This window comes from Apium graveolens, unplaced genomic scaffold (genome assembly GCF_009905375.1).
Source record: "Apium graveolens cultivar Ventura unplaced genomic scaffold, ASM990537v1 ctg3086, whole genome shotgun sequence".
Classification (NCBI taxonomy): domain Eukaryota; kingdom Viridiplantae; phylum Streptophyta; class Magnoliopsida; order Apiales; family Apiaceae; genus Apium; species Apium graveolens.
The window spans coordinates 13,509-25,155 of record NW_027417933.1 but is presented as its reverse complement, the minus strand read 5'-3'; the positions used below and the strand labels follow the sequence as shown (position 1 = coordinate 25,155).

The following is an 11,647-nucleotide window of genomic DNA, read 5'->3' as shown; positions in this document are numbered from 1 at the left end:
TCTTCTCGTAATTCGTGTAACCAAGGCGCTGGGACCTAGACTGTATTTACAAAAAAGCCTGGTTTTGATAATAATCTAAAAACCGGTACCGAATTGGATCAATTTTGTTAATACTTAATGATTAATTATTCTATTTTTATATCCAATAGTATCCGTTGTGCAAGACATGCCTGTATTTTAACAAGACTACATCAAATTGACAACCCTAAGTAAGTTGTATTGTAATCTTAGTTTGCATTTTGTACTTGTAATATTTAAAGTCTGTAAAAATGTCAAAGGAACATATTGGAGTCTTTTTCTTTAAACAGTATCAAGCCTAAGAATTCTATCTGGAAGAAGATCAAGAAGATCATGCCTCAGAAGAATTATGAAGAAGCTTGGAGTTGAATAAATTTATTTTGGGAAAAATGTTCTAAGTCAAGATCTCTACAAAATGCAGCCATGTGCAACTCTAACCAAAAACAAATTCAGTTATTTTTAAGAAAACATAAAAGAAGTTGCATATGGTTTTTGATTTCACACCATATTCATATAAGTATTAGCCTTCATCCTTGCACCGAAATATCAATCCATAATTATTAACATTCTTACACTAAGATAATATTAAAGTTATAAACAAAATTACACATTTATCTTTTGTATAAATTGTATTAATATTATTGCAAATGCCTAAATCTAGGTACAAATATTATAATGATGTGGTCAAGTAAAATTAGAAAAAGCAAAAAAAAAATTAAAAAGAAAAACTGGTTTTCCAAAAGGACCCTGTCACACAATTCTGAAGGCATCCGCCACAATATTAGTTTTCGGAGACAATTGAGAAACTTGAGTCCTTCTAAAAACTCTTCCAACTTTGAACATTTATGAATTAACAACTCTTGAAGAACATGCATGCTTCCTTTCTCTATCCTCCAACTTTCAAAATTGTCAAGATCCCACAAAATAAGATGGGCGAGTCTCGGGAAACCCATGGCTGAGCATACCATTTCCTTTCCTTTGTATGCGTTACATATTTCTAATTCCCTCAAAGTTGGAATCTTCTCCAGTACTCGCATCGGGTCTTCCTCTAGGTTCGAACTTATTAAGTTTAACTTGGTGATACGAATCAAAGACACATTAATATGATTATGATTAAGTTGTTGCTGCTCCTCGAATAATTCAGACAACTCTGGGAGCTTTTCGTGAAATTTTAATTCCTGAAGGTTGAAGTTTCGATTCCAAAACAGCTGTATGACTGGATGATATCTCAATTCTTGATCAGCAGATATCCGTATAACAAGGCTCATGTACCAAATAGAGGAATTTAATGACAAGGCTAGATCAGATAAGTGCTTGAACATCTCTTTCACATCATCATAACCACCCTTTGCTTTTAGCTTTAGTCTCCGAAGACCGGATAATTTTCGCAGATCCTTAATCTCACACCACTCTGTATCGAAATTCTCGAGTGTCTCTAATTTGCTCAACCCATTGAACCTTAATTTGGAATTCTTCACTGAGTTGACAGAAACCCAACGCGGTAAATACAAATGACGCAAAAATGCCATCTTGCCCAAAACATTACTTGACATCGAACCAGTATTCCACACGTCTAGGTTGAGAGTCTGTAGCACGACCAACTTATGTATCCATGAAAAAGCTTTCAAATTAGAACCCTTTAGGTTGAGATAGCGTAAGTAAACAAGGTTGCCTAATACTCTTTCGATATTAGTACCAAAAAAGGTACCCAAACCAGATTGTCGACCATGCCTTATGTCTTCAAGAGACAAAATTCTTAGTAACTTAAAATAAGAAATATATAGTCCCAATCGTAGTGGCTGACTATTAAATCCAACCATATTTCGAAATAAGATTGATCGATATTGTTGGTGATTGGGTTTCTTGGTAAAGTAAGAAGTAGCTTCTACACCTCTTTTGTCATAAAATACAAGCTGTCTAGTTTTAGCAACCCGAGCGACATCAAAACAATTATTGAGATTCAAATCATTTCCTTCCCCAATATCAATTGCTTCGAAAAAGTCTTCTGCTTTTGCCTGGAATAAAGATAGGTCTCTCATAAGGTCATGAAGAGAACAACTATTAAACTTTGTAAGCGATGATTCCAAAACATTAAGTCTCACTTGAACCATACTCCTATGGACCAGTTCTCCCAGGTAAGATTCAGCGACTTGTATCATTGTTTCTCCTTCCCTTTTGTCACTGGATAGTACCATTCCCTCAGCAATCCATAACTGATACAATGTTTCTGCATCCATCCATTCATCTTCCATAAATTTACTTAGATATAAAAAGCATGGTTTGAGTTGAGTGGGCAAAACGTTGTAACTCTGAATTAAATTTTCAAATAGCTGTTCTTGTTGATTTTCCCCCAACCCCTTCCCTTCTTTTAGGGATGATATACTATCATCGTATACCTTCTTCCACTCATCAAATGTCGGTTTTGTTACAAGAATTCCGCCCAAAATCATTATAGCTGGTGGAAGACCGCCACAATTTTTAACCATTTCTCTTCCCATTTTTTCCATCCTTTTATAATCTCTGGCAATGTCTGTAACAGAAATGACAAAAAGAAATATATGTATAAGCCTACATAATATTAAGCTAGGCCTATTAATTAAGTTAAAAGGAAACACTTAGAAATAGGTAGACACTAATTTGACAATATATAACTTAACAGTCAGCAGGCATTCTAGCAACTGATTTTTTTGTAAGTTCCAAAATTGGGTTAACTACATTTATTTTCAATATTCTAGGAGTTTTAGAGTATTTTTCAAAACAGGTAAAACACTTATAATGAATGTGTGTAGATCAGATATGTACCTATATACTCTCCTCTTGTAGGAAGTGCTTTCAACTGAAGTAGCTCCCAACTTTGATCTGGGCTTAGAGATTCTGGTTGGTGAATGAGTCCTTTTGGATTTGCATACCTAGAAACATCAACATTACGAGTTGTAAGAATTAATTTGCTTAAAGATTTTTCAGGAGTGAATGCCGCCTTAATAGAATCCCAAGCATCATTCGTCCAAATGTCATCAAGTACTATCAAACATTTTTTGTTTTGCTGGATTTGTAGCAGATTCTCCACTAGCTTGTCTTCGTCCCAAGTCAAAATTTCCTCTTTCTTCTCATGGACGAGACCTATAAGTATTCGCTGCAACACTTGTCTCGTTTGCCACTTTTGTGAAATGGAAACCCAAGCTAAACCTGCAAAGTGAGTCTTGATGGTGGAATGATTGTATATTTTTTGAGCCAGGGTTGTCTTTCCTATACCTCCCATTCCACAAATAGAGATGAGCGGGTACGAGTCATCACTCTCATCCACCAGATATCCGACCAATTTATCAACATCGGCCTGAAATCCAACAAATATCTCTGGTTCAACAGTAGTGAAAGTGTGAAATCGCTTTAGCATTCCTCCTGGTTGTCCATGAGATGAATTTGATGATTCAGGGATATCTAATGCTGATTTGATATTACAATCACGAAAGCGGTTGAGGAGAAGGGACATCTTTCTTTTAATATCTTTGAGCTTTCTTGAAAACGTCCTTGTGTGCATCCTCTGCATTATTTTTCCAGGGGATGATAAAGCTTTGACAAGATAAGTTTCGACGACATGTTCAGCATCATAGGCAAGCTCCCGTACATCCGCAAGCAGAATTCGGATATTTTGGTCATGTAACCTTGAATTAGCATCTGGTAAAAATGCCTTGATCCGCACGAGCTCCGTCACCAGTTCTTGAATTTCATCTTGCACTCCATGCAGTACTTGAGCTTCTTCAGACAATAAATCAGTGAGCCTTCCGACAACAATGGACACAATTGCTTCTGCCATTCAGATACCAAACACAAAATGCAGCAGTTGCAATGCAGAAAGTAATGATAGGCGATAAGGATTTTGTGAAGGGTTTTGGAAGGAAGAAAGTAAATAATTGTAAATAATTATATACTCATTTTTATATTAATAAAGAAATTTTTTCATTTTATGTTAAAGTTTCTGAACACCAACCAAGTTAGGTAGATAAGGAATGTGTGGAGAAGATTTTCAAAATGATGAACTTTGAATAATTGAGTGGTGAAGGTCCGTTGAATAATTGTACTCTTCCAAGCTCAAATATCAAATTATAGCCACGAGATCTTACTTCTTTAATCAGTCCCAACAACTATATCATATAGATAATTGAAGTCGTAATAAATCTTAATGTGATACTCGTAAATTCGTTAATGACTCCTGTTTCTGAAGACGAACCAATCAACTTAGGCAGATCAGCTTTAAATTATTACATGTTCAGGAGTTGTTGTAAGATGAAGACCGATAACATTCAAACTAAAGATGATTTCAGTGAAGTAATTAACAGTGTACAAATCAGATGAGGAAGAGGTATAAAAAACTGCAACCAGATATCTTTCTACAAGGAATATATCAGTTATCCATGAGATTTTGTCAAGTATTCTGAATTTTGTAAATTTTGAACTACAAAAAACTCCTACGTTGCTTAACCTTAACCCGAGGTCAGATAAGAACTCCTTTTCCAGGTTAGATAAGCACATATTTAGACATTTTGTGATATGTCTAAATATGTTCAAAGTATCTCTAAGTATTAGAGTAGTCTTTAAAACACCTCTTTGAATTATTACCAATGAAAAACCAAACAAGATGCCCATTTTGTCTCTTTCTTCTCAATTTGCTTTAGATTCCCCGCAATAATTGATTTATGCCTGTTAGTTAATTTGTACTCTGAAGAACTTCTAACAACTTTGTGTTTGATTTTTCTAATAGCCTGAATCTGATAAACATCAACTTAATGAGATAATCACAAAGCAGATTATTTTCAGATTCACGATAATTTTATTTTTTGTGTAAAAAAATTAACATCTAGTACATACCACTTGCATCATCAAGAATGACTACAAACAAGAGGTCTGCACATTTTGCGTCTTTCTTTTTCGTGGTTTTAGACTCTTCTTGCATACGGAGGTCAAATGTTTTTTTGTTGATAATTAGTATAGAAAAATGATCAGACTTATTCCATGTAACATTAGATTAGTATTTTGATCATTGAGATCCTCTATTTTGAGGTGCATTACCAAAACAACAATAAATTACTCAATAATTAATAGTGATCCTATTGAGCTGAATCATTTTATTAATAATATTATTTAAATCTTTAGTTGTAGAGATCTGAATTTGATATTAGGATGAAATACTGTAATAAATAAGTATTATTTAATTTATTTAGTTTTAGAGAATCAAAGTCCATGAAACTATATTACTGGTTGTTGAGTTGCTAGTATCTACGCTCTTTCAGAGAGTATTCTAGTGGAGCAAGCTTTTGTTATATTGTTCTTGTCAATTTCTGGCTTTTGTTTGTGATCTGTTTTAGTTATTTGATGTTGTTAAGTCTCTTTTGTTTTCAAACCTTTGCAACAAGGCTTCTTTGTTATATCATGGTATGAACTGTTGGACAAACTTAGTATTTTAGACTAAGTTGTGAATCATTTTGAGACTCTATATGAGTGAGACACATTATGTGTTAGTGGTGTGTATTTATTGGAACGTATTCTCCTCTTCGAGGAGATTCCAACGCATATTTACACGCTCAAAATGAGTAAAAGGTGAATGAGAACTGATGTTCCAAAGTTTTACCTTTTAATATGAAAAGTGGTTTTGTACCACATCGAGAGTAGCACAAACCTATTCCTTAGTTTTTCTTATAAATACCATGTACCACATCGAAAAGAAAAACAAGTTCTTTCAAGCCTTTCTTTATAAATAGAGTCTTAGGGCATCAGTTTATTAAGTCAAGGTAATAAGAGTCCTCTCTTTCATTCTCGGTCTTTTCAGTCTTAAATTTTCCAATACTCCGGTGATAGTTCTCGGGCTTAGTTCAAGTTCGCTGAGAGTATATTCGATCTATCGATTATACTGGTATCTCGTTTTATCCTGGTAGGCTATCGACTCGCACATACGGTGAGAGGCGAAATAGCTTTAAGGAGACAGTTTCAACTGGACTCGAGGATTTCCATTTGGTGATATTCTTCCTTTCTCTGTTTGATTTCGTTTACTCACGCACACACTTATTTGATTTATATGTATTAATCGCAGATTGTATTCACAATCTTAAAGCTATTTTTTATATACATCTGTGACTGATACATCTGTTTCCGCTTGTTTTGTTGAGTAACAGGTCGATGGAGAACCAAACTGTGAACGATCCGATGAACATGATGGCTGATCCCAATGCACAGATCACTGGATCTGATGGGATTCACCAGCAGCCGATTAACCCTAACGCACGGATCGTACGATCTGATGGGGGTCAAATGCCTGTTGAACATGTGCCTTCGGGACATGTGCCTGTGGGACACACTGTCATTGGACAGTTTAGTGTTCCTCTTGGACATATATCGGCAGGATTCACTCCTCCGATCATACCTGCGGTGCCTACTGGTATGCATACACCTGTAGTACAGACGCACGTACCATCTGTTCCACCTGTGGTGCCTGCTGCACCTGTTATGCCAACTGTGCCTGCTGCACATGCTGAAAAACCTGAGAAGTTCAACGGAACAAACTTCAAACGTTGGCAACAAAAGATGCACTTTTATATGACCACGTTGCATATGGATCGCTTCCTTAAGGAAGAACCATCGTTGCTCACTACTGAGAGTAACATGCAGACTGTGTATGCTGCTGATGCTTGGAAGCACCCGACTACATCTGTCGGAACTATATGTTAAATTGTTTGTCTGACTCGTTGTATAACGTATACAGCGCGAAGCCAACAGCTAAGGTCTTATGGGAGTCACTTGACCATTAGTATAAAACCGAGGACGCTGGGGCAAAGAAGTGGATTGTTGGCCGCTTTCTTGATTATAAGATGGCAGACTCTAAGACTGTGGCCAGTCAGGTGCAGGAACTGCAGGTGATCATTCATGACATTCATGCTGAGGGAATGGTCATAAGTGAGTCTTTCCAAGTTGCTGCTGTTATTGAAAAGCTTCCACCTGGATGGAAAGATTTCAAGAACTACCTTAAGCACAAGCGAAAGGAGATGTCTATGGAGGATCTTATTGTTAGACTTCGTATTGAAGAAGACAGCAGAGGGTCCCAGAAGAAAGTTAATGTTGCCACTGAGAAGGCAAACATGGTGGAGCATGCTCAAAGCTCCAAGCCCAAGAAGACTAATTCTAGTAAAGGGGCAAAGCTGGCACCCAAAGGAGGGATTTCGAAGTCGAAATTTCAGGGGAAGTGCTAGAACTATGATAAAGTTGGTCATGGGTCTTCTGACTGCAAGAAGCCCAAGAAGCCCAACAAGAAGAAAGAAGCAAACATGGTAGAGAATATCTCCAAGGAGATGGGTGATATAGACCTTTGTGCTACGGTCTCTGAAGTGAACCTGGTCGGTTTTAATCCACGTGAATGGTGGATTGATACTGGTGCTACTAGGCATGTTTGCTCAGACAAGGCGATTTTCTCTAGCCTCAAAGCTTCCGATGCTGGTGAGAAGCTCTACATGGGTAATTCAGCAACTTCTACCATTGAGGGTGAAGGCATGGTGATCCTGAAGATGACCTCTGGGAAGAATCTGACTTTGAAGAATGTACTTTATGTGCCTGATATTCGCAAGAACCTTGTGTCTGGTTCTCTGTTGAGTAAGCATGGCTTTCGCATTATAATAGAGTCAGATAAAGTAATTTTGTCTAAGAGTGGTATATTTGTAGGCAAGGGTTATATAACCGATGGGCTTTTTAAGCTCAATGTAATGTCCATTAAGGACGATAATGAAATGAAGAATTCTTCTGCTTACTTGCTTGAGTCTCCTAATTTATGGCATGCTAGATTAGGACATGTAAATTATGACACTTTACGACGTTTAAGTGCAAAAGAATACATACCTAAATTTACTATCGATTCAAAACATAAGTGTGAGACTTGTGTTGAGGCAAAATTAACGAGATCATCATTTAAACGTGTGGAAAGGAACACCAAAGTTCTAGACCTAATACATAGCGACATATGTGATTTAAAATTCGCTCCAACAAGAGGAGGAAACAAGTATTTTATCACATTCATTGATGATTGTACAAAATACTGCTATATATATTTGTTGAAAAGCAAAGACGAAGCTATAGATAAATTTAAAATCTATAAAGAAGAAGTTGAGACACAACAGACTGAGAAAATCAAAACGATACGAAGTGATCATGGAGGTGAATATGTTGAACCATTTGGAGAATTCTGTTCACAACATGGTATAATCTATGAGGTCACTGCACCATACTCCCCCCAGTCAAATGGTGTGGCTGAAAGGAAGAATCGCACTCTGAAAGAAATGATGAATGCGATGTTGTTAAGCTCTGGGCTTCCACAATCGATGTGGGGAGAAGCTATCTTAAGCGCAAATAATATTTTAAATATTACGATGCGCAAGAATAAGGATGTAAGTCCTTATGAAATGTGGAAGAAAAAGAAACCAAGTTACCAACACCTGAAAGTATGGGGGGTGCCTTGCAAAGGTACTGATCCCTACACCGAAGAAGGTGAAGATAGGTCCTAATACTGTGGATTGTATTTTCATCGGATATCCTCCATATAGTACTGCATTTCGGTTTCTTGTTCATGAATCCAAGATTCCTGATATTCAAAAGAATACCATTATGGAATCAAGGAATGCCTCATTCTTTGATACGGTGTTTCCCTGTAATCCAGGAAACCAACAACCTACGACGTCTAAACGATCTCATGAGTCTGTAGATAACGATAATGAGAGTGACGAAAGTGAAGACGAAAATGTGGGGGTAGTGAGAAGGAGCAAAAGACAACGAACGGAGAAATCCTATGGGTCTGATTTTATGACCTATTTGCTCGAAGAAGGTGACCCAAAAACCTATAAGGAGGCGGTTACCTCACCTGATGGACCTATGTAGAAAGAGGCCATCAAGAATGAAGTTGATTCAATTATGCAGAATCATACTTGGGAACTAGTGGGCTTGCCAACTGGTTGCAAACCATTAGGTAGCAAGTGGGTTTTCAAGAAGAAGTTGAAAACTAATGGCACTATTGATAAGTATAAGGCCAGACTTGTGATTAAAGGATACAAGCAACAAAAAGGACTTGATTATTTTGATACATATTCTCCTGTAACGAGAATAATGTCCATAAGGATGATGTTTGCTATTGCTGCAATGCGTAATCTAACTGTACATCAAATGGATGTGAAAACAGCCTTTCTAAATGGGGACATAGATGAGGAAATCTATATGGAACAACCCGAAGGGTTTGTTATCCCAGGACAAGAAAGGAAAGTTTGTAGATTGGTGAAATCATTGTATGGTTTGAAGTAAGCGCCTATGAAATGGCATAAAAAATTTGACGAGGTCGTGCTGGCTAATGGCTTCAAAATCAATGAATGTGATAGCTGTGCCTATTACAAGGATAACAAGAGTGGCTATGTCATGATGACGCTATATGTAGATGATCTACTTATTGCCGGAAGCAATGATAAAGTGATCAAATCTACCAAGGACATGTTGAAATCAAGATTCGACATGAAAGACATGGGACTAGCAAATGTAATTCTGGGAATTCAAATTTCTAGAACATCAGAGGGTCTCGCATTAAGTCAATAACATTATATTGACAAGATCCTTGAGAAGTTTCTTAAGGATGACTTTGAGAAAGCTAGGACACCTGTGGATATGACTTTGCACCTATCCAAAAACAAAGGTGTAGCTGTATCCCAATTGGAATATTCGAGGATAATTGGTAGTTTGATGTACCTCATGAGCTGTACAAGACCAGACATTGCATACTCAATTAGCAAGTTGAGTAGGTTTACGAGTAATCCGGGAGCTGATCACTGGAAAGCGATCATAAGGGTACTAAGGTACTTGAGGGGAACTCGAGACTATGGACTGCACTATGGCAGATACCCAGCAGTATTAGAAGGATATACTGACGCAAATTGGATATCTAGTAAGAAAGCACTTAAGTCTACGAGCGGCTATGTGTTTACATTAGCTGGAGCGGCAATATCATGGAAATCCTCAAAACAAACGGTGATAACTCATTCCACGCTGGAAGTTGAGTTTGTGGCACTAGATAAATGCGCCGAAGAGGCTGAATATCTACGTCAGTTTCTGGAGGATATTCCAAGATGGCCAAAGCCTGTAACTGCAGTAGGGATTCATTGTGATAGTCAATCCGCTATTGGCAGAGCACAGAGCACGATGTATAATGGAAAGTCTCGTCATATACTACGACGACACAGTTCCATTAAACAATTGATCTCAACCGAAATTATCACTATTGACTATATACCGTCAAAAGATAATATCGCGGATCTACTAACCAAAGGGTTATCAAAAGAAGTGGTTGAGAAATCATCGAGAGGGATGGGCCTTAAGCCTATTGCTTAACGGCGTCATGGTGGACACCCAACCATTGCTGACTGGAGATCCCAAGAACTTGGTTCAATGGAACAACTAAATCATGATGACCAAATCACTGTGGGGGTAACCCCTGGCCTGTTCCTATGATGAGGAAACAGTGAGACCCGTAAGGTACGAGGTTAAGCTTTGAGCTTTTAATGATCTTTGATGAATACATGGAGTTCAGGAGTGAACGCATGGAATTCAGTTGAGTAAACGCGAGTTACTCTATAAGATAAAGATCACCTATGTGGGAGAGAAGTGGGGCCGCTTCAAAGGAGAATTGCGAGGCACAATTCTTTAAAAACTCCTGCAGAACCAGGACGATGTTCCATGGCCAAAATGGACATAATCATGAGAACTAAATGAGTCAGGAAATATATAGTGATGAGTATGTCATCGTTTACATAAACGGTCGAACAGTTCAAGGATATCGCGTCATACTATCTACCAGTAAAGTCGATATACTTATTCGAGCGAAGGTTCAAGGAGCATTCTCTACCTTTCGTATGTTATATCTGACCGCCGGAACTATCACCAAGTCAAGCTCCGCGTCTGTCTGTCTATGTGGTGCGTGCTATTGGACCATCAATCTCATTTGTGGGGGATTGTTGGACAAACTTAGTATTTTAGACTAAGTTGTGAATCATTTTGAGACTCTATATGAGTGAGACGCATTATGTGTTAGTGGTGTGTATTTATTGGAATGTATTCTCCTCGATTCCAACGCATATTTACACGCTCAAAATGAGTAAAAGGTGAATGAGAACTGATGTTCCAAAGTTTTACCTTTTAATATGAAAAGTGGTTTTGTACCACATCGAGAGTAGCACAAACCTATTCCTTAGTTTTTCTTATAAATACCATGTACCACATCGAAAAGATAAACAAGTTCTTTCAAGCCTCTCTTTATAAATAGAGTCTTAGGGCATCAGTTTATTAAGTCAAGGGAATAAGAGTCCTCTCTTTCATTCTCGGTCTCTTTAGTCTTAAATTTTCCGATACTCTGGTGATAGTTCTCGGGCTTAGTTCAAGTTCGCTGAGAGTATATTCGATCTATCGATTATACTGGTATCTCGTTTTATCCTGGGAGGCTATCGACTCGCACATACGGTGAGAGGCGAAATAGCTTTAAGGAGACAGTTTCAACTGGACTCGAGGATTTCCATTTGGTGATATTCTTCCTTTCTCTGTTTGATTTTGTTTACTCACGCAC

The 11,647-nt window shown here is 37.6% G+C and overlaps 1 protein-coding gene across 1 annotated transcript; it reads right to left on the bottom strand.

The window, feature by feature from the left end:
- Positions 1-632: 632 nt before the first annotated feature.
- Positions 633-4,057, bottom strand: LOC141700915 (putative disease resistance protein RXW24L). The gene is made up of 2 exons (XM_074504569.1): positions 2,821-4,057; positions 633-2,548 (listed from the first exon to the last, which is right to left on the bottom strand). Exons 1-2 carry the CDS (start codon positions 3,830-3,832, stop codon positions 657-659), a joined length of 2,904 nt encoding a protein of 967 aa, XP_074360670.1. The 5' UTR covers positions 3,833-4,057; the 3' UTR covers positions 633-656.
- Positions 4,058-11,647: the final 7,590 nt, after the last annotated feature.